The 23,442-nt window shown below is 35.6% G+C and overlaps 3 protein-coding genes and 1 pseudogene across 3 annotated transcripts; 1 reads left to right on the top strand and 3 right to left on the bottom strand.

Moving 5' to 3' along the window:
• Positions 1-980: 980 nt before the first annotated feature.
• On the bottom strand, positions 981-12,136 carry LOC131622104 (uncharacterized). Its single transcript, XM_058893154.1, has 7 exons — positions 11,586-12,136; positions 11,300-11,405; positions 10,580-10,635; positions 10,326-10,484; positions 9,897-9,968; positions 1,340-1,456; positions 981-1,244 (listed from the first exon to the last, which is right to left on the bottom strand). Exons 1-7 carry the CDS (start codon positions 11,958-11,960, stop codon positions 1,122-1,124), a joined length of 1,008 nt encoding a protein of 335 aa, XP_058749137.1. The 5' UTR covers positions 11,961-12,136; the 3' UTR covers positions 981-1,121.
• Positions 12,137-15,728: 3,592 nt separating this feature from the next.
• LOC131622103 (uncharacterized) lies at positions 15,729-16,765 on the top strand. The gene is made up of 2 exons (XM_058893153.1): positions 15,729-15,953; positions 16,388-16,765. The coding sequence occupies exons 1-2, from the start codon at positions 15,813-15,815 to the stop codon at positions 16,457-16,459; spliced, it is 213 nt and encodes a 70-aa protein (XP_058749136.1). The 5' UTR covers positions 15,729-15,812; the 3' UTR covers positions 16,460-16,765.
• An 845-nt stretch (positions 16,766-17,610) lies between these two features.
• LOC131622122 (protein LEAD-SENSITIVE 1-like) lies at positions 17,611-18,806 on the bottom strand (annotated as a pseudogene).
• Positions 18,807-21,198: 2,392 nt separating this feature from the next.
• On the bottom strand, positions 21,199-22,337 carry LOC131622066 (protein LEAD-SENSITIVE 1-like). Its single transcript, XM_058893108.1, has 2 exons — positions 22,079-22,337; positions 21,199-21,959 (listed from the first exon to the last, which is right to left on the bottom strand). Exons 1-2 carry the CDS (start codon positions 22,170-22,172, stop codon positions 21,325-21,327), a joined length of 729 nt encoding a protein of 242 aa, XP_058749091.1. The 5' UTR covers positions 22,173-22,337; the 3' UTR covers positions 21,199-21,324.
• Positions 22,338-23,442: the final 1,105 nt, after the last annotated feature.

Below are 23,442 nucleotides of genomic sequence, written 5' to 3'. Positions count from 1 at the left end.
TTGCACAGTGATGATCATATGGCCGTTGTTATGAGGGTAGACTCTGATGACGTCATTGTTAGAGAAAACGATTCTTTCCCCTAGTCCTCTTTGTGTGGCTTTGGAAGGGCTTAGGGATATTACGTTCGCAATTAGCACCTGCCTTGACATATTTCCTTCGGGAGGAGTTGAACTTTTCTCCGATGACGAAACCTCCGGCGATGGGTGTTAACCACAGAGTTTGGATCTTTCTCGGTCATTTTACCCAGTGCCCCACAATGGACGCTACTGTACTTGCTAAAAAAATACAAAAGTGTGACACCGCTAGGCTTGTAGATGTGGCCAGAGATTTTAGTGTCTCTAGGTGTTAAGGCAAGCTCATAGTGGTGAGAGGCCTTGTTTTAGAAGTTTTTTAGGTATAGAGAGAGTAAGCTCAGGGGGGTGAGAAACTCTATATTTTGGTGGTATTGTATAGTGAATTTAAAATATCTTCTCAACCTTGAAGGTGGGATATTTATAGAGGCATATGGACTTGGATTTAGGATTTCTCATAAATAGCAATCGCCTGCTAGTAATGGTACTAGACCGTTGTATTCATACTCCCTAGAAAGACGTGGATCATTCCCTTAACTCTTTTTTAAACATTATCTCTGACCACGACATGTCTCTTCCCATGTTTTCCATGTTGGGCGAGTGCGGCGTATCACATTGCAATATCATCCCCTCGGAAACGATAGGATCTCGTCACCCCTTATAAACGAGATCATCTCCTCACTCTTGTGGATATTCACAAATATATAACTACAATATATATTTTATTGTTGTCAGAGTTTTAATTAATATAATTGTATTACTTAGCTAAGTATTCATTGGTTTTTGTTAACGATTAATCTAAATGAAAAATCTGATTCATGATTTTATGAGGTTTTCCCAGTCCCAGCTCCATCTATGAAGTTTTAACACAACTTTTCCCTCAAATATCCAAGTGGGTTCAACTCATGTCAATATAAAGTTGGTCTGTCGGTGCCTCTAAACATTTAAAACTTCAAAGATAAACCCAACTGCTTTTTCTTACAAAGATAAATCCAATTGTTAGAAAAAGAAAAAATACAAAAAGGATAAACAAACATTATCCACTTGTTTTATTCATGTTTCTTAACAAGAAAGATATTCATAGACTTGGCCAACTGAGGGTAGTCTTTAAGCAGTTCTCGATCTGAAAGGGTGTCATCCTCTTCCTGTGGAGTCCATAACACCTCACCAGCCTGTAAGAAATTCAAGAATATAGTAACACTGTATTAATAGAAGAAATGACACTAAGAGTATATATTGGATGAATGTTTCTTTTAAATTAACTTACAAATAAATATTTGCTTGAGATAAGGGATTTAAGCTTTTGTAAAACTTCCTTTAAATCTTCAGCTCCATTGATGTTAGGTAGCTTATGTGCACCTTTAGCAGCTACCAAAACTGTTACCTAAAGATAATCATGTAAGCTTTTTGTGAATATCTCAAGGAATCTTCCACTTTGACGAAAAAAGTTGTTTTAGAAATGTAAGTCAAGATCAAGTTCCTAATCCAACCAAAATGTGAGATACAAGCTAAATATATGTCCTAATGAAGCAATATTGAACCATATGCGTTCACGTGTAGACATCTAACATGTCCTTTTGCAATGACCATTCCCTCTATAGGAATACTTTAGAATGAATTACGTATGTGCAATTGAGGATTAGGATTATTTTGAAGATATGAAGTATGTGGAAGATATGAAAAACGGTACAAGTAAAAGCTATTTTAGGATCTTGGTATATATTTGGATTTATAATAAATTAAGCAAAATCATAGTTCCGTGATTTCGTGAAACTTTAAAGTGTAATTTTTGCAAAACTATAATTTTGTCATATTCACTGTCAATTGAAACATGCGGCACCGTGTAATAGTCTCTAAATATATGTTATAGTTTACTAATAAGCAGTGTTGAACTGTCTTTGAGGGAGTGTATGCATGCGGAGGACTACTGCACATGATTAAAATTTGACACAATTAAAACGTACTTAAATAGGACCTCATAAAATATTTATTACGGTTAAGCCGTGACAAAATAGGATCTCTATTTGTTGTTTGTTATAGTAAAACTGTGACTAACGAATAAAGGAATGATCTCCGAAAACTTAAGACAGCCTGAAATTATTTCAGAGGGTAGTTCACTTGAGGTGGTATAGTTTAGGAGATAATATAGCATATTAGACTGTACTATTTGAGCATAGGTTGTATTCTTGTAGATTAGTAAACTTGCTGAAAGAGACTTTGGTTGTCTTTATTTCTAAAGTTGATCCGGCTTGTTCGATCTAGAAGTTTAGACTCTTGCCTTTATTTCTAAAGTTGATACAGCTTGTTGGATCTAGAAGTTTAGACTCGTCACTCTTTGTAACGTCTCCAATAAAATTGTTAAAAATTGTGGTTAGGCTTAATTCATCCTTATAAAACCGATTTCGTAGGGTTGAGTTAGCCTCAATCACATTTCTTAACATGGTATCAGATTCTGGTTTAAGATCCGATAGGTCATCTGCTATCAGATTTTCTGATAGTAGTTGGAATTAGATATTTTAATTAGTAATATAATTATAGTAGTTGATATTTTATTTTGAATGTTTTGTTGAATTGGGCTTTTCATTTGGGCCTTGTAGTTTAGTATCACTATGAGTACTATATATGTAGTCCTTTGAGACTTTGAAGAGTATGAATCAATGAAATCAAAGTTATCTTTTATTTTAATTTCCTTTACTTTTAGTGTTCTTCCCCTTTTAGTTAGAAAACCCTAATTTTATAGTCTTGATAAGAATCTTCCTATCAATTGGTGCTTTCATTTCGATCTCATTCTCCCAAATTATATGGTTGTTCCAGAGTTCTATGGAGAAGAAGAAGAAGATGCCTATTGGTGGATTCTATGTTTGGAGAAATTTTTCAAGGAGCATAAAACACCCAAGTCATTGAAGGTTTTAAAAGTTGTTGGAGCATTGAGAGGCTCTGCTTTCACATGGTGGATATGGTGGTGTCGTGTTCATCGTAGATATACTTGGAATATCTTTACCACAGCACTGTTATGGCACTTTAAACCGGAATGGCGTGAAATTTTACCATTGTTGGATGAGGAAGAGAAACTAAATCTAGTTATCGAACCAACTCCTACGGTTGAAGTTAACCACAAACAAAACCATTCTACAGACGACGGCAAAGAGGAAGAAGATGTGATGGCAGATCGGGATTCAATGAATTTCATCAAGGAAACTTCTGTTCATGAATATTTTGCTGCTGAATCTCGAGTTGTTAGTGAAAGGGTTCAAAATCCTTTTCCAAATTTGAAGCAACAACTAATTTCAGATCCGATTGCAACTCAAACCCTTGTTCCGATCTTTACCCCATCCAACATCAATTCAGAGCTCCTTGTGGACAACGTTGTTAATGTGAAATCTGAGTTCCTTTTTCCAGAACAAGTTATTGGTGAAGAACAAAGAGCAACAACATCTTTGTGGCTACCACCTCCAAAGCCACCAGATCCTACTTTTAACTTTGTTGTTGAAGAACAAAGAGGTGAAAACAATGTTTCAGTAGAAACCCTTTTGCCAGATCTAACTTTGAAGCCATTTGAGTCTTGCGTCTTCAAACATATAAGAAAGGGAAATAATGATACCGATATGGTTTTCAAGTTATCGATTTCTAGTCTATTACCACTAACATCGATACCTAATAGACCTTTGGTAACTCCGTCGCTGCTTTCAGCAACAACAACTTCGTTGCGACCTCCTTCAAAACCGCCAGATCTTCCATGGAAACCACTATTACAAACACCACCTCTGATTTCGTTTTTTCCTCCACCACCATCTCTACCGAATACACTTTTAACATTCTCACATTCACCACTGAACAGAGTTTCGATTATATCATCACGAGCTCTACCGCCACCGAAGCCACCTGATTCAATCACGCTGCTACCACTTGAACTAACTCTCCACCTGTTTGTTAAAATGCCTTCCTCTATTTTGGAAAGTCATGAGCTTCTGAGAAATCCTTTTAATCAGTTTAGTAAATGGTTTGATGATGTACTGGTGACGAGTTTGAAAGAACCAAATGCTATGGCCTTGTCAACTGTAGGGAAGGATGGAAAACCCTTGTCCCGGTTCGTATTGCTACAAGGCCTTGACAGGGATGGATTTGTGTGGTTCACGAATTACGACAATGATGGATTCGTGTGGTTCACGAATTACGACAAGGATGAATTTGCTGCTAGTTCTTATGCATCAGGATTTGGAGCAATGTATCTATCTGTCGGCGGCATGTTGTTGTATGTGCTATCATTTGCTCTTGGAGTTGGTTTGGTTCCTTGTCTCCTCATGTACGAAATATTACATGGCAAGATCAGAACCGAAGCAATGGAGATTTCTTTGGCTGTGCATTGGGTGATAAACTTCTTTGTCGGTCTATTCGTTTTGCGTTTGCTGGAACAAATGGGGGTACAACTCTTGTACGGTATTTTCGGTGCATTTTGTTTGCTGGCTGTAGTTTTTGTGAAGAAATATATTCTGGAAACAGAAGGGATGTCACTGCAGGAAATTGAGGTTGCACTTCTGGCTGTAGTTTTTGAATCCAAAAGAAAAAAGGCTGCTAAGGATCTTTGTTTTTGCTGCCAAGAATCAAATTTTAGTTTAGACGATTCTTCCATCGAGGAGGAGGACGAGATTTTCCCGATTTCTATGGCTCTGGCTACTAACCAGATGAAATATAGTCTTGTTACCTTCTTATTCAGGTTATCTACATTGGCTGAAGTATCACATAAACATGCTCCTGAAGTTGATCTTTTGTCTTTTGTAGAATCTTCTTTGGATGAACTTGAAGGCACCCATCATTATTGGTTAAACAGATCTGTTAAAAATATGCAATTTTTTGGCATTGATGGATTTCATGGAACTTTTTTGGTTCTTGCTGCAAGCAATTTCGAATGTGGCATTATGTTTCAAAAGTTGAAGGCAATTCAGGAAAGGTTCCCTCATGTTACTATTATGGATTTGAGGATGGCCATTTTGAATCTTCTAAGTTAAGGTGTCTGGCAGGTTCTTATTATAATGCTAATTAGGATTGCTTATAGTTTTTTTAGCTTATATTTTTTAGATTCAGAGAACCATGCCATTAGGAGAGCAGACATGGAAGCACGATTAGTACAAACTCTTTATCCAACAAGCACTGTTAAAAAAAAGGAGGCATATGGAACAAGATCACGAGTAAGCTTGGTCTAGAAAGTAGTGTGGACATGCTGTTTAACAAAAGAGAAAGTTATGTATGGTACAAGTGAATATTTCTCTCAACAATTATTTTTCAACCTTGAGGACAAGGTTGTTCTTCAAGGGGTGAGTAATGATAGTAGTTGGAATTAGATATTTTAATTAGTAATATAATTATAGTAGTTGATATTTTATTTTGAATGTTTTGTTGAATTGGGCTTTTCATTTGGGCCTTGTAGTTTAGTATCACTATGAGTACTATATATGTAGTCCTTTGAGACTTTGAAGAGTATGAATCAATGAAATCAAAGTTATCTTTTATTTTAATTTCCTTTACTTTTAGTGTTCTTCCCCTTTTAGTTAGAAAACCCTAATTTTATAGTCTTGATAGGAATCTTCCTATCATTTTCGCTATCGGTCCACCCACCATTTATTTTCATGCTCCAGATGCCCAATCCTGAGCGTGATAGGTGTTAAGAGTGTCACATTGGACAATATATGACTTAGACATGTGTTAAGCAATTCTCACCCTACAAATCGATTTTGTAGAGTTGATTTAGCCCCAGTCACATTTCTTAACAAAACAATCACTAAAGTTTTTGCGGATAAGTTGAGATTGGGGATTAATAATAGAGGATATCTCAATCCAACCCTTGATTCTCTTAGGCATCCGGCAAAATTTCAATTATGCCCTCTGTTTTCGGAGATATACATTAGGAAGCACCTTTTTTTGGCCAAAATTTGGTTTTTTCCGGAGGTATATCTACGGAAGTAGTTTAAAATCATAAACGTTGAAAAATTTTCATAATAATTCAGTTAAAAGAAGGTTTCGTAGATACACCTACGGAACAAATTGAGAAATTGTTATAATAATTTAGTTAAGAAAAGATTCCGTAGATACACCTACGGAACAATTGGAAAAATTTCATAATAATTTAGTTAAGAGAAGTTCCGTAGATACACCTACGGAACAAATCAACGTTGAGTAAAAAAAATGTACTTCCCTAGATACACCTTCGGAAACAGAGGGTATTTTTGGAAACGCGCATGATGCGTAAGAAGCCTAAGAGCATCCACATCCATGCTACCCAAGTTAGTGGTATAAGTGGACCCTACTTAATTTATTATATTTTTTTATACTTTTAACCACTTCACTAAATTTTCCAAACATCCATACCACTCACTTAAAATTCTAAATTGGGTCCCACTTGTCTCACAATTATTTTAAGCTACGGTAGTTTTCTTTGGCAACGGTGGTTTAGAAATTTGGTCCAATTTATTTTAAATAATAATATTTTCTGACACATGGTGGCTTAAAAACACAATGCTACCACCGATGTGTATGCTCTAAGGAGGTGGAATAAGAGATTTCCTAATAATATTGTTATCCCTTGTCAAAGTAGTTTTGTGTCATAGAGGCATGCTACGGATAACATATTTATTGCTCAAAATGTTCTACATTCTGTGCATAAAAACTAAGGTAAGGGGTGGGTGATTATATTGAATGACATTCAGAAAGCTTATGATTGGCTGTTGAGCTTTGTCAAAGATAACCCGGCAAGATATTGAGTGTCCTCAGATTAGATCGGCTCCTTTTTCCTGAGCCAAATATGGAGCAAATTCATCTTATTAAACATATTTCTGATGTTTTGCAGATGCTCAAGTTAAAAAGTCGGCACAGAGAAAATTAGGGTTTGCTTCTCTAAGAGTGTTCTGAGGCATTTAAGGAGGCAAGTTTGTGACTTGGTTTGGATATCAGAATACCGATGGATTTGAAAAAAAACATGAGAGTTGCTTTATTCCATACGTGGTCAATAAAAGATCTTTCTAGTTCATCCAAGTTCGAGTTGATCAAAGACTGAGTCAGTGGAAATAAAAACAATTTCTTTTTTGCATGTAGAATTACTTTAGCAAAGTCAGCCATTCAAGCCCTCCTCGGCTATGTCATGCAGTCTACATATGTTCCTTTGCGAATTTGTGATGAAATCGACAAGAGGTGTAGAGCTTTTTGTGTGGGGTGATAATATGCTTCTAGTGGCTAGGAATAAAGTGAGTACTCCTTAGGCTATGTTTGAGAGTTTGGAGGGGAGGGGGGGGAAAGGCTTCCAAAAATGAAATTTTTAAAAAATATAGAAAAATATTTAACTTTTTTTGAAAAAATGATTTTGTTTAGAATGATAAAAGAGTCATTATCATTACTAAATTTTAATTTTTAGAATACTATAACAACCTAAAAGATATTTGGAAAATTTATGTAAGTCCTTCAAAACCCTCCTTCAATACAATTTTTGAGTTCCCCCATTTTATGGGGTTTTTGGTGTTATGAATAAACTCAAACCCTCCAAAACCCTCCTACCCAAAATCTTTTTATCCTTTTCACCCAATTCTTCTTATTTTTCAAAACCCTCCCCTCCCTTCCCCTCCAAACTCCCAAACATAGCCTTAGAGATATGGTGGTTTGGGGCTTTACTCAGCCATAACCAAGTATCAAGTCTCATTAGTCAAGGTGGAATGGAAATAATGCAGGTAGAGAAATAATCTTTGGGTGAAGACTTTACGAGGTATCAGTAAAAATTGGGATATGGCTCAGGACAATTTTCTTTGGAGAGTTGGATATGGTAAAGATGTTAGATTTTGGACTGAACCCTGGGTTTCCAACTGTCCCCAGCCGGGGCAACTTGTGCTCTCTCATTTTTATCAAAGGACTGCCATGCCAAGGTCTGTGGTTTTGGTTAACAAAATGGCTTTTGAAATATACCTATGCTTCGACAGCTGCTGCCTAAGAGTGTTGTCGATAAATCCGAGCATTAATTCCATATTTTCGTGATAATACGGCTGACAGTTGTTAGGGAGCTAAGAAAAGATGGGGAATTCTCGAATGTCAGTATATTCAAAATTGTACTGTTCATCCCCATATGAGAGTTTCCCATCTCGTGGTCTTGGAAGGGTCTTAACGAATTCATTGTTTTCTTTGGAAGTTAGCTCGAGAATCCCACTCACAAATACTATCCGAGTTGTGCGAAATTTAGCAGTTGTTGATATACCTATTCAGTTTGTAATGCAGGTTCACAAACTTTATTCGGCGCATTCAGCGATTATTATGCTTTACTGCGGATATGTTACGCACTACATTGTGAGCAGATCAAGGATTTCTATCTGCCTAACTAGCAAGACTGGCTGGCTGTAAATCTGCTGCAAACAGAGTGGAATTGTCTATTCAGAATAGCTGAGTGTCTCGGCCAGGTCAGAAATGGTGTTATATTTTAACAACTCTCCTCAAAATAGCACAAACATTCTGTACCATGTTAAAACAAGGGAAAGTGACCTGAAAAATTTGCAAATTCTGCCTCATATTTATACTCGGAAGATTACTAAAGTGAACAGATTGACTAACATTCACTGGACTCATTCTTTGGATGGATGGATGAGACTAAATTATGATAGCGCTGTGACTGATAGTGGGCTTACCAGTGCCTATGGAGGAGTGATTCAAAATTCTGACGGTAAACTTGTGGCAGGCTTTGATGAGAATTTGGGAACCTGTACGATTACCTCAGCCCAATCCAAAGAGGTTAGTGTGTTATCGAGAGGCTTCAGGCGTGTTTGGATTGAGTCTGGCTCTTCGGTGGCTTTCAATCTGATTAAAGATGGCTGCCTGGTTAGTCACCATTGCTACAATATTGTTGCGGACATTTGTAGTAGTGAACGATGCACTGGTGAGGTTATTTTCTCCCACATTTATCGGGAGGCAACTCAAGTTGCTGATGTGTTTGCAAAGCAGGGTCTGGTTCTCAATGGGGTGGCTTCGATCTTTAATTCACCACGGATTTCATTTATTTTATTATGTTAGCAAATAACTTTGGGATTTTGTTCCCTAGAGATTTTTAGTATTTTCTGTCTTATTTCCATTTTAGGGTTAGCCCCCTTTTGTTTATCGGAAGAAAAAAAAGTACATCAGCTGCTCTAAAATGCAATTGACTGGACTTTGTGATCAAATAATATGCGGTCTCCATTTGTATTTTTTCATATTTTTTACTTTGAAAAGGAGTTACTGTTCTAACAGTCATTCATACACAAAAAAGTCTCAGTCTCTTAACTTTTATCTTCTTAGTGATCTTTCTAAGACTGCATCTTGTTAAATCTAAACTATCATATAATTAGTATTATTTTTTTGTTCAATCTCTTTGATTTCTTGTGAAACAAGTATCACGTATGCATCTTCTATGTACTTAAGATGCAGTATCCCTAGAATTATGTTTTGGTGAGGAGTTATCACCATTGTAACAATCCATAATGATTGTTAATCTTGCAATAATAGTGGAAAATCTCACATGAAGCTTGAGAACTAGACGTAGGCCATATATGGTTTCATGGCTGAACCAATATAAGCTCTTGGATTTGACCTTCCCATCCCTTCTCACTTAAATTTCGATATATTCAATCGTTGTTGTTAGTTTTTTTAGTTAATATAGCACTTTGAGAATCGGTAAATGGGAGTATTCTTTTTTTGTTAAGGGTCATTTACTGATTACAATTAAGATAAATACTGCAATCATGTTTTTTAAAACTTAGATGAATGCCAACGCAAAAATTTAAATCAAATTTATGAAATTCATAGATAAGTAGATCACACCATACCACTATGTACTTGTTGTCCAGCCCACTGAGAAGTTTCTCTTTTTCAAATTTCTCTGTTTCTTCAGAATCTAACTGCAGAAAACTATTAGTTGGTTAATGGCTAAAGCTCTATAACAACTACTATTTGGAACACAACTAAGACATAATAACTTGTCCAATAGTTGAAATTGAACTTGATAACTTTGTTTTTTCATTGTGAATATTTTAAAAACAAACCGGCTCCCATGAAAAAATTCCATTGAAATCTCAATCACTCACTTATTTTTACCCGATGTTGTCAAAGTCATTAAAAGGAAACTAAAGGGTAAGAATTTCCATCGGAGACTCGTCGGTAAAAACGTCACGAGAGAAGATATGTTCCCCTTCCCCCCGCATATTCCAAAAAAATGAAGCACGTTTAATAAAATCTCTTTAATAATTATACCATACCGTGGAGTATTCATCGTAACTCTGGCTTCTTCTACTTGTCTTATTGTTATCATTGTTGTTCAAGTTAACTAATGTCTCTTCATCAAACTTTGCCCTTTCGTCATTTGATAGTTGGTTGTAGCATTTTTCTCCGTCCACCTTGCTCCGTTTATGATCCACCTGACAAAGATCGTTCATCAAAGTAACACCTTCAACACATATAGGCTATAACTGATATTGCACTTTAGCCTAATTAAGAGAAGGAATGAGCTTACAGATGAATATCCTGCAGTACAGTAACCATGATGTTGATCCAAAGTTTGTATTGTATCTGATGCAAAAGGACATACAATAAGAAGTATATCAATTACACAAAGCCTTGTAGAATATAAAGGTCCATTCTTAGCTAAATTATAGACAAATATATTATTGTTTGGGCTATTTGACATCAAATAATAACGATAGTTACTGATATTTAGATCATATCTAACATGCCCTTACAAAACTGGTTTGTCAGGTCAGAGTCGAGGGGTGTTACTATTTATAAGCTCATTTAACACGTTCAATGTATTTGATGTGAAATCTGAACTTTTCCCAATACACGTCCTCATATCTAACATTTCTCGACTTGGTGTATGGTTCGATGGATAGACCATGATACCATATTTTTGGTTTGAGCTAAGGATTACAAGATTGGAGGACCTGCGCTCAAACCTGGTGATGGATAAAATACTAACCTAACAACTAATTACTAACAATCATTTCAAAAAATAATACGTTGGACTAAATCACAAAAATAAAAAAATGTTTGTAGTAGTATTAAATTTACGAACAAATTACAATTGGTATTGTTTTACAAGCTTATCCTTTGAGAGATATAACTAACTTACCCATTTGTATCAAAGTATTTATGGTTAATTACATAAAGACATGTAAAACAATTTGAACTATGTCAGTAAAGAAATTAGACAGAGAAAACATTAGAAGCAATTCACCTTTCAATAAACAGCTAACACCTTCCCTAGACGAAGTATTAGCAGCTTGTGCAATCCTAGTTAGATCCCTTTGAATAGTGCATCCTTTCTCACCCAACATTCCAACCTTAAACAACAAAAACAAAAACATTTACAATTTATCAAGCACAGAGACCGAAAACACGACTTCAGAGGTCTCGGTGCTATTATAAAGTTTACAATATATGCAACTAAAGCTACTAGTAGTACTTGAAGAATGAACATAACAATAACAATAGATGTTTATGTTATGTTAATGTTAACATACCTGAAGCTTGAACACACTAATTGTATTCCCATTGGCATCTTTATTCCAAAATCCAACGAAAAAGACACCGAATGCAAAGATCACGAAGAACACCAAGGGCCCTCTTCCACCACTTGCAACCTCACCATCTGCCTCCTGAGAAGGGACATAATGCCTATGACTATGATGTTGTTCGTTTACGTATTCCCTATCTGATTCGCTTGTGAATGATGATTCAGAGGAAGAATCTGAATCGAAGAAACTACCTCCCATGACACCTCCTGAGGAGGCTGAAACTAGGGTAAGGTTCCATGTGATTGCCAAGAACACGATCAGTGACAAGACAATAGCGCTAACATGTTTTCTTAAGAAAATCATTTGTGGTTTCAATTTCATGGATGGAGAATCAATTTGAGTCTTGTGTTTTCTTTGATGAGACAAATTGAGTCTTTAACTCAATTGAATTGTTGCGGAAGAAATGGTTTGGTTCATCAAAAGTTTATATGCTTGGGAAAGAAATTGAGGAACTGAATTTGACGGAAATAGAGGATCTCAAACTTTTTCTTTCTTTCAAATTATTTATTTATTTATATATCGATTAATTAATAAAAAGGTCATTAGACTATACATAAAGTGTTAAATAAAATGACAAGATCTTATGTAGAGCTGTCAAAATGGGCTCGGTCCAACGAGCCGGCTCATAAGCCCAAAAATTTAGTGTGGGTTGGGCCGCAAAAAATACGACCCTATCTTTTTGGGCCAGCCCACTAGGCCTATGTTTTTATGGGTTGGGACGGGCCACATGGCCTTCGGGCTGGCCCATTAAAAAAAGATTTTGGTAAATTTTGGGGAAAAAAGATTGAGATAAGATATGATTTCATAAATGTGTTTTCAAGTGATAAAGAAAAGTTAAAGAGGATGAAGATATATTTTCAAGATGATGTGATCAAGGAATTGGTTGTGAGATGGAGAGAAAATTTGATAAGTATTGGTGATAATATTAAGTTACTTTATACTTTTACATGAATGATTTTGTGGTATTCATATATATATTTATGGATAACTATTTTAAACATCACTTATATACGTTTATGATGACTCTCTACTTATGTTGTATTGCATTTATCCATTGCATCCTTTTTTATAAAATTAAAACTATAATATTGAAATACGGGCCACACGGGTCTTTGCAAAATGGGTCGGACTCATTTTATATGGCCCATTAAGCAATTGGGTTGGGCTGGGCCAGCCCATTAAAACACGTTGGCCCACTGGGCTGAAGCAGACTGGGTCGGGCCGACCCATTTGACAGCTCTAATCCTATCCCACCTTTTATTCTCCTACATTATGAGAGTTCTTTAAAATGTCATTCTACTTTTGTAGATGTATTTTTGGAAATATTTTTTTGTTTAAAATTGTTTTGTTCTGTAGATGCACATACGGAAACATCCGTAGATGCATCTACGAAAGCATTTGATGTTATATTCGCGCTAGACTATTCTTCTCCCCTATTCTTCACTTTTCTCATTTTCAAACACTCAGACTCTCCGAACCTCAAAAATCAAAATTCCACAAAACATCCTTTCTTTCTCTCGAGTTTGGCCGATAACGTCAACACCAACTATCATCACATTCCAACAACTTCAAAACTTAATTTAATCAGTAAGTAATTGACTTTTCGAGTTATTTTATAGTTTTTGTAATAGAGTTTGAATTCGATTTTTAGGTGTAGAAATGATTAGGTAGTTTTCGAAATACAGTTTAGAGACAATGTAGGTAGTGTTTGAAGTATAAAACGGACGATCAAGCTACCAAAATGGGGGTTTTAACCCTCTACAACAGTGACCAGACATCATTGTTGCGTTTTGGAAGTTTCAGAACCTTCCGTAGATTCATGTACTGAAGAATGGAACGTTGGGTCATTCCGTAGATGCACCTATAAAAGAAACCCAGTTTTTTGAAACATAAGGTACTTCCGTAAATGCATCTGCGGAAGAACAATTTTTTTTCTTTTCTTCTTATAACTATAAAGTATCTAACTCAATTTTATTTGTATCACAATATAGACATTATGCCGCGTGCTAGAGCCTTTGGCCCCCTTAGAGGGAATCAGGTGTCGGATCCTTACAGATGTTGTCTTGACCGCATGGCCACTGAGGGCGTCTGATATTACTGCTATAATGATCACCTTGAGACGGTTCTGTGGGATGACATCGTCCTATACTCTGGATGGTTGGCTACCAGTTCAACCATTATTATTCGTTATCTTCCAGAGCGCGTTATGCGTCAATTTGGCTACCAACAGACGATACCTCGCCACCCTTCTGACTCTGCTCCTATCGTCATGACTTGTCAGCAGCTAGATGATGGATTTGCAAATAGGGAGTATCACATGGTTCTTGATGAGGTCGGACGACCAGATCTGAGGTAGACTGAAGATGCGTCGACGGGTACATCACCTGGTACTACATAGTGTCACACCTATACATGTTTCCCATTACACCGAAATCACTGTCCAGACCAGCCCACGAGAAAATTTTGCGGACTCGTTAGGCTCAGTTGAACCACATTTAGGATGTTCTTCCTCGGTATTGTCAGATAGCTGACATGGGACGGGCAAGCATTGGCGCATATTCCTTTATTTCAATATATATATAACTAGTCTAGAATGTGACTTCATTTTTATCATCATTTAAAATGATCATTAATTAATTTGTTGGGAAAATTTGAAGAATGATGAGCTAATTTTTTTCATTTGTACTAAAAAAATTATGTACTTGTACATATCCATCAGAGTTTGATGGAGAAAATGTCAAAGAATGTGGTCAAGGATTGTAGTTGAATAAAGTTATGATTTATGGACCAAAGAAAGCAACACCCATGATTTTGTGAAACAATTCTCATAGTTTTGTGAAGATGATCAGCAAACCCTGTCAACAGGGATCCATCTGAAGGACCCCTTGGGTAAGCCCATAGGCTCCTCATGTGCATCAGCCTCGTCGTGTAGCTCAGGAGGTGGCATCGAAGGTCCAACATCGATCGGAGGTGGCACAGAAGTAGACGAAGTGTCCCAACGACGTCTGCGGGCGAAAGGCGTCTGTGAGGAACCCTCACCAACATCCTGATGCCTCAGCAGTAACGGATGTAACAGGTACCTTTGCTGCAACGGATGTATAAGGTGCATCTGCTGGAACAGGGGCTTCATCCGTCACTTGTGACAACATCTGCATTCGTGCACGTCATAGAGAGGCATGTTATGCAGTCCTCCCAGATATAATGCGGCCTGAATGGTCGGCCATAATGTCTGCACTGTATTACAAATAAAATCGAGTTAGATACAATTTGATTATTAGAAAGTAAAGAAAAAAAACAAATTTACTACCGTAGATGCAAACACGAAAATCTTTCGTAGATGTATCTACAGAACAAGCTAACATTTCAAAAAACTGAATTTTTTCACGTAAATGCATCTACGGAACTACCTAACGTTTCATTTGTTTCGTAGATTCACCTACGAAACATTCTGAAACTCAAAGAACACAACAATGACGTCTATCACTGCTCCAGATGCTTAAAAACTCATTTTGACGGCTTGATCGTCCGTTTTACATATCAAAAAATACCTACATTGTCTCTAAACTTTGTTTCTATAACTATCAAATCATATCTACACCTAAAAATTGAATTCTAACTCTATTACGGGGAAACTCGAAAATAACTCAAAAACTAAAAAAATTTCCGATTAAATTGAGTTTTGAAGATGTTGGAATGTGTTGATTGTTGGTGTAGATGTTCATTTTCGAACTCGAGATTAAGAGTCTGATGTTGATGTTGTGGAAGTTTGATGTTGAGAGAGATTGAGAGTCTGAGAATATGAAAAGTGAAGAATGAGGAAGGAGAGCACTTTGACGCGAATATAATATTAAATGCTTCCATATATGCATATATGAAAATCTTCCGTAAATACATCTACGAAATAAAATAATTTTGAAACAAATTTTTTTTTTCAAAAATACATCTACGAAAATAACAAACATTTTTTACAACGCGCATGATGCATGAGACACTCAATGGGTAAGATAAAGTGGTTGGAGATTCTCTTTATTAATACACATCAAGTTTTAATGGAGTGGATCGGATCGGTCAATCTCATGCCAGATCATTTTTTGTGATTTGCCTTAAGAAGGAGAAAAAAAAAAAAGAAATCATTTAGATTTTGGAGGTTAGAGAGAGAGAGAGAGAGCAGCGATGGCCCGGCGAGTCGCGAATCCGAACGAGTCGACATTGACTCGGATTGTTGATTCCGTGTTCGCCTTTGTGAGACACGCTGAGTTTGAGATCCTCTTCTTTCTTTTCTTCTTCATCGCTTATATCCTCTTCAAAGATATCGTAAGTTCTTTCTTCTCTATGCGTTTCTCTTCACTTTCTGCTCATATTTGTGAAATTAGGTTATAATTTTCAATTTTTGTACTTGATTAATGATTAATATTTTGGAATCTCACTCGGATTGATGATTGATTGGATAGTTATACCAAAAACATTTACCTTATGTATGATTTGGAAAATAACTAATAAAGTGAAAGAAAAATCAATTTAGGATTTGATTCGAGTAAGATCCTTAGAGGTTCATGATTTAGGTTAAACATCTCAAAAGTCTAAACAAACTCAAACGTTTTTTTATCAAATGATAAACTCAAATAATTGATCCAAACAAACTTATAATCATATAAATTAGGGTTAGCATATCAGCTTTCAGTGTCACATATATCTAGTAATTTTGCTTTTGGAGTGAGTTTCAATAACCGTGTTTGCATCGACTGCAGACATCAAGACCTGAATACAATCAATTATTTGTGAAGAAGCCTGGTGGTGGACCAGAAGTTTGGCCCTTTTAAAGGAAACCGACAGGTTGGTTGTCGTCCTTGTAGGTATTCTTAGCACGCCCTGTGATGATTTTGCATGTTTCCTTTTGTATTTGTATATTTCTGTGATGTAATTTTATAGGCAAAACAGTTGAAAAACTACCACATATTTGTATGGTGTTATATTCCAGTTAGGTATAGCACTGTCAGTTTTTAAAGTTGACCATATTTTTTCTATTCTCTCAGTTTCAAATTTGATGGGCTTGTTTGATACTATATATCTCTTTTCTACCCAGCTTAGAAATAGAAGTGCTTGGATCCTTTTAATTCATGCTCAAATCTCAAATGTGGTTTACAGGTTACTTATATTTCATGATCCTTATCATTGACATGAAAATAAGTGAGTCTGTATAATCTGTTTTTATAATTAAACAGTGAACGTCATTATTCTGTTTTCAAACAAGATGTCGGTTGTTTTTATAAGTTCTCTCAAATGCTTATGCAAGAAGTCCTTATGTCATTTGGAAATAAACTCCTTTCAAATACACACCTCATGTCACCATGTGGCATATCTGTGTTTTGAGATGCTGACAATCTTAATTAGATAGAAAAAATGAGCCTAAATCTAGACACATTAATATGTGACAGGATCCGTTTAGAATGCACCATAGAAGTATTGGTCCATAGTGGACATCAATTTTTAACTGTTTGGTTGATACCAAGTTATTTCTCTCTTTTTCTCCATTCTCTCCTCTACGTTGCATCTGTAGTGAGTTGTTGCTGGGCTTGTACCCTACCATGGCGGTTTCTCCTCCCATGCTTGTCTCTCTCACTGCCTCCCCGTTCCTTCTCTTTCAGGATCCCCCTGTCTGTCTCTCTCATCATACCTTCCGTTAAACTAGAAGCTTCAAGTAACCATCTCAATTCCACAATAATCAAAGTTTAAAAATTCATCGGAGAATCAAACTTTACATACTGAAATTACAAGCTCACAAGCATTCATGAATCATATACCAAAATAAGAAGTCAATCAAGATGACTCATTTATGAAGTTTTCAAGTGTAACTGAATTCAGGGAAGGTAAATCACACCTGAGATATCAGACATACACTTGAATTTATTTGTGAGTTGGAGGATCACTATTATCCTTAATAGGTCCATATTTTGTGCTTAATGGAGTCTTAGAAAATGCAAATAGGGCCATATTTTGTGCAACTCAACATTTATATTCAACTAAGTGTCATTAAAGCATAAACTAAAGAAATGATATTCAGGCAATAATTGATAAATAACTCCTACTGTGCTGTCTTGTCCAACGTTTTTTTCTCTCCCCAGAACAAGCTCTTCTTTCTTCTAATAAAATGACTTTTGAAACCTCTCTAAAAGCTAAAACAAAAAATCTAAATCATTTAAGAACTTAATTGAAACTTAATAAAGGCATCTTTAAAACACCATTCAAACATAGACATTACACAAAATAGTTTTTTGTTCATCCACACTAATTTTCTCTTGTAGCCATCTCAGAGATTCTTTCCACCGGTACTTTAATAACATCTTTGCGATATCCAATATCAGAAACCAATCTTTTAAAGCTGTACATTATACAACCAACCAATGTTGGATTATAATAACGGGCAGCCAACCGAACTGATGCAAAAGCCACAGACTTGGCAGCAGCCATGTAAGATGTGGCCTGTCCACTTCCGCCACCCACACTCGTTTTTGATTACTTGGAGGCCTGTTTTGAAATAAATTGCAAAATTTTCACAGTTATTCTTGGAGACATGGTAGTCACCAAATCCACTTTCAAGAAGATAAATAGCTCGGTAAATGACTTCTTCTACTGGATCAGAACAAGCAAGGGTGCATGTACCTTCTCGAGCTTGGGCTAGAAAGTGTGGTATATTGACACCATACAGAAAGAGGTATAGTTCACCTCCAGAAAGAAAACAATCTAAGCAGGATAAGATGACACCGTTAGTCCTTGTTTCGTCGCTATCACTGCATATTGGGCATGGTATGTTGTCGGTATCAAAAGAAGGAACTGAACTTGTAAAGAGACGGTTGAAAAAAGTCGGTATTCCAGTTTGTTGTCTTGCACCAGTTGTGAAGTGGATTACGATTCGCTCATTAACATATATTCCTGTTATCTTATAAAAATGCAGTTAGCATAGCACAAATATGACATTAACTTCAGTATCATCTAAATAACTGAAAGCGTTTGATAAGTTTAAGACATGAATATATAAATTCAAAGATGAATAAAAGAAAAGAAAAGATGATGACCATGATGTGCAAAGAGGTAAGCCTTCCTCCAGGAGTAGATGTGATCGCCTGGTTTCAATTGTATCCTATCAATCTTATTGGAAAGAAATCCCATTTTGATGGGTGATTAGCCAAGGTGAGGAGTGAAATGGATAAAGTTAGATAAAACGAACACTAATACAATTTCTGTGTCTCTGGACCTTTCACTACTGTAGTAGTATTTTTTTAGGCAAACAATATTCCATTTATGAGCTAACTTGATGCATTTATTAATAGCCTTTTGGCTTTTCAAGGTGCATCGAATAGCACTTGCTGATGATATTAATAACTTAGAAGGTAAATGGGCAAAGTATTTTCCATAAGGCTCAAGAATAGAATCATCATTTTTCTTACCAATAAAAAATAAGTCCTTCTTTTCTTTGTAAGTCTCTTTTTGCTAAAAATGTATTAAGTAGGTTATCTTTTAAGTTTTGGTTAGTGAAAAATAACTAATATATTTGATAAACTAATTTTGAGGATTGCTCTTCACACCCTTTAATATTGGACAACCACTTTTATAAAACTCTAAAATGTCTTTTTGTTTGTTTGAATTTTGAAATCTGGATGCACCTATTACATATCCACCATCATCATTAGTTAGTCACCTCAAATTGTTCAAAAGTAGTTAGGAGTTCAATCTCCAAATATAGTCCGAATATAAATATCCAGAAACACTAAGCGGTAAATTGATTATGTAATGAAGCTTTATAAGACATCTTTTGAAAAGTCAAACAAAAGATCAATAACATTGCATTTAAGGCTTTGTTTGATAAAATTAGTTGATAGTTGATAGTTGATAGCTTATAGCTTATAGGCTTATAGCTGGTAGCTGATAAACTAACACAGTTTGGTAAATTAGTTGTTTCATTAACTAATAGATACATGATGACATAAAAGGTCATTTAATTAATAAGGGTAATAATATATTTTTGTTAATCATAAGGATATAAATGGAAGAAAAAGTCACAAGCTAAAGGTTACAAATTCAAAAGCTACTTCAAATAGTTTTTAAAAGAAAAGCTAAAAGCTAGTAAAAAAGCTACAAGCTAAAAGCTAAAATAGAGTTATCAAACAGAGCTTTTTCATTAACGTCAGCTGAAAAGCTAAAGACATTTTTTTAGGTCTTGCCAACAGACCCTAAATTGAAATGAAGCTTTATACAAAATTCATCATGCATTCCATTCATGTTCTAATACAACATCCAACCTCATTCATCATTTGTCATCCTATATGGTAGTCACTTTTGCATCTTTAAGAAAAGTCAAACTAAAAAAAAAGGGAAAAGTCAATAAATAATTCACTCATCATGTGCCATGACATAATCAAAATAAATGGCAAGAATTTACATTTCATGATAATCCAATTATTATAGGTCACATTGTTTCATTTGCATACATTCACCATGGCATCATTGAATCCAAGAAACAAGGAACAAGTGAATCAATTTGCACTTGATGATTGAATTCATATAATAGTATCATGCATTGTCATTATAAATGAAAGAAGAAAATTAAATTACAAGGTGGCTTGGTTTTTATTCATTCATGTTTACTAAGCAAAGTTTGGATTTCATTCATCAATCCACAAAGCCATTGACGTATACTACTTTTCATCATCATCATGTAAGTTTGGATCACCAAAAATAACAAAACCAAAACCTTTTGAATTAATACAACTCACGGTTTTTTTTCGCATCATCATCAAAATACAATTCAATTCAAATAAGGTAAAATCAAAAGAGAAGCAAAAGTAGAAAGTTGAAATTTGAATTTCATTTTCAAGTACCAAGTTCAATACACGGTTTCATCATCAATTCAAAATGAAATAGTTAACAAACTAACAAAGTGCACAAAACATAATTTGATTATTTGAATTTCATTTCATTTGAATTACATTACAAAAGTTTGTTACAAGAGAGGGGAATCAAATTACATCACATGAACCACAAAACATTCCCAAAGTTTCTATTCTATCCCACAAAATCAGGATACAATTACCCAAGTTTCCATCTCACATGATCCCTATCCCTAACAGATTCACACAAACACTCAACAAACCTCATCTTATTCACACGATTCAACATCACAAACTTCTCATTCTTCACACACTTTTACAAAATCCACACACTCACACCAAAACCCTAATCACTTCCTATATAAACCAAAACTAATCTATCCCACAAGAACCTGCAAAATTCCTACACTACAAGAAATACATTCATGAACCATATACCAAAATAATAAGTCAATCAAGATGACTCATTTATGAAATTTTCACTGTAACAGAACTAAGGGAAGGTAAATCATACTAAAAAAGTATAAGATTTATATTGAACAAAGAGACATTAAAAGCTCAAACTAAAAACAATAATCTGGCAATAGTTAATACTACTGTTGCTGCCTTGTCCATAATTTTTCTCTCTCCCGGGAACAAGCTTATCTTTCTTCAACTAAAATGACATTCAAAACCTCTCTAAAAGCTAAAACAAACAAGCTAAATGATTTCTTAAGAACTTAATTGAAACTTAAGAAAGGCATCTTTAAAACACCATTCAAACATAGACATTCCACAAAATAGCTTTTTGTTCAACCACGCTAATTTTCTCTTCTAGCCATCTCAGAGATTCTTTCCACGGGTACTTTAATAGTAACATCTTTGCGATATCCAATATCAGAAATTAATCTTTTACGGCTGTACCATAAACAACCAACCAATGCTGGACTATAATAACTGGCAACCACAGGAATTGATGAAAAAACTACGGACTTGGCAGCAGCCAAGTAAGATGTGGCCTGTCCACTTCCGCCACCTACACTGTCGTTTGTGATTACTTGGAGGCCTGTTTTGCAATACATTGCAAAATTTTCACAGTTATTCTTGGAGACATGGTAGTCACCAAATCCATTTTCAAGAAGATATATAGCGCGGTAGATGACTTCATCCGTTGGATCAGATGAAGCAAGGGTGCATGTACCTCCTCGAGCTTGGACTAGAAAATGCAGTTTATTGACACCATACAGAAAGCGGCATAGCTCACCTCCAGAAAGGAAGCAATCTAAGCAGGACGAGAAGACACCGTTCTTGGTCCTTGTTTTGCTGCGATCACCGCATATTGGGCAAGGAATGTTGTTGGTATCAAAAGAAGGAGCTGAACTTGTAAATAAACTGTTAACAGAAGTCGGTGTTCCAGTTGTGAAGTGGATTACCACTTGCTCATTAACATATATTCCTGTTATCTGACAAAAATGCAGTTAGCAGAGCACAAATATCACTTTAACTTAAGCATAATTCTAAGTTTGAGACATGAATATATAAATTCATAGATGAATAGAAGAAAGAAGAGGTGACCATGATGTGCAAAGAGGTAAGCCTGCCTCCATGAGTAGATATGATCTCCGCGTTTCAATTGCTTCCTTTCAATCTTATTGGAAAGAACTCCCATCCTAATTCTTTGACAAGGTGAGAAGGAAAATGGAAGACGAAATTAAATATAATGAACACGAATACAATTTCTGTACCTATAGACGTTTCACTACTGCAGTGTTCTATTTATCGAGAGTAAGTTGATGCATTTATTAATAACCTTTGGCTATTCAAGGTGCATAGAATAGTACTTGCTGGTATTAACAACATAGAAGGTAAAGGGGCGAGGTATTTTGCTAATAGGGTTTACATAGGTTGAGTTTGACAGGGTTTGGCTTAACCCGTTACCCAACCCATTCAAATTTTAATGAATTAGACTCGTTGTCCTACGTACCCACGATTTTATTATCAAAACCAAACTGAACCGACCTATTTATTTATGAGCTGAGTTGAATTGAGTTGGGTTCGTGGATTATGTTTCAAATTAAAAAAATCTTTTCACTTTAAAAATATTGTAACACATTTTAATACATTTATACTAATTTCTAACACACAAAATGAATTAAGCACGTCATATAATATCTAATAATAATCATCAACATGACATAATACTAGATAATAGTATAAAATTTCACAAGACATATTATTTTTATAAAATACGTAAGTTGAAAATGATACTGATAGAGATCCAAGTACAAGAGATATAGGAAAAGGGCTATTATTGTAATAAAGAGTATGGTGAGGTTATTTGGTAAATATTGAGTGGGGTAGGCTGCTTAGTTGGCAAGTTTGTTATGCCTCTTAGTAGTATATAGAGTGAGGCGAGGGAGTGTGAGATCATCATGGAAGAATATAGTTTGTTATGAACAGTTGGCTTCATGCCTCTGTAGGAGCTTTGCTCTGTGGGCATTAGGATATTCATCCTCTTGCATTTACCTTTCAGTTTCAGAAATAATATACTATTTTTCATATTTGTGCATTTTAATCCATTTCTTCTATATTCTCTAAGTTGCGGATTTTCGGGTTCGCAACAATGGTCCGACCTACCGGATCCGACGGAGAGCCAGTGATATCTACGAAGGTGGTTCCTAGATTCGACGGAACAGAAGATGGCTATTGGTGGCTGATCCAATTAGATCGGTATTTTGAGGCTAACACTTGGCTTTGTGAAGAAAGAAAGGTGGGATGGGTGACTGCATTTGGGTTGAGTGGGGATGCTTTAACCTGGTGGCTCTCTTGGAAGAAAGGTAAACAGGATATCACGTGGAAGTCTTTTGAAATGGGTTTCATTATAAAATTCATTCCAGATTTGTGGGAGATGATGGAAGCTGCAGAAGTTGAGAAGGAAG

Source organism: Vicia villosa, unplaced genomic scaffold (genome assembly GCF_029867415.1).
Source record: "Vicia villosa cultivar HV-30 ecotype Madison, WI unplaced genomic scaffold, Vvil1.0 ctg.000024F_1_1, whole genome shotgun sequence".
Taxonomy (NCBI): Eukaryota; Viridiplantae; Streptophyta; class Magnoliopsida; order Fabales; family Fabaceae; genus Vicia; species Vicia villosa.
The sequence above is the reverse complement of the archived record's forward strand: the minus strand, read 5'-3'. Positions and strand labels throughout refer to the sequence as shown.

Coding starts and splice junctions, on each gene's coding strand:
- LOC131622066 (XM_058893108.1), bottom strand. CDS start 22,172: ATGGGAGTTCTTTCCAATAAGATTGAAAGGAAGCAATTGAAACGCGGA. Junction 21,960..22,078: donor TTACCTCTTTGCACATCATG/GTCACCTCTTCT, acceptor GTCAGATAACAG/GAATATATGTTAATGAGCAA.
- LOC131622104 (XM_058893154.1), bottom strand. CDS start 11,960: ATGAAATTGAAACCACAAATGATTTTCTTAAGAAAACATGTTAGCGCT. Junction 11,406..11,585: donor TTAGTGTGTTCAAGCTTCAG/GTATGTTAACAT, acceptor TTGTTGTTTAAG/GTTGGAATGTTGGGTGAGAA. Junction 1,245..1,339: donor TCTCAAGCAAATATTTATTT/GTAAGTTAATTT, acceptor AATTTCTTACAG/GCTGGTGAGGTGTTATGGAC.
- LOC131622103 (XM_058893153.1), top strand. CDS start 15,813: ATGGCCCGGCGAGTCGCGAATCCGAACGAGTCGACATTGACTCGGATT. Junction 15,954..16,387: donor ATATCCTCTTCAAAGATATC/GTAAGTTCTTTC, acceptor CATCGACTGCAG/ACATCAAGACCTGAATACAA.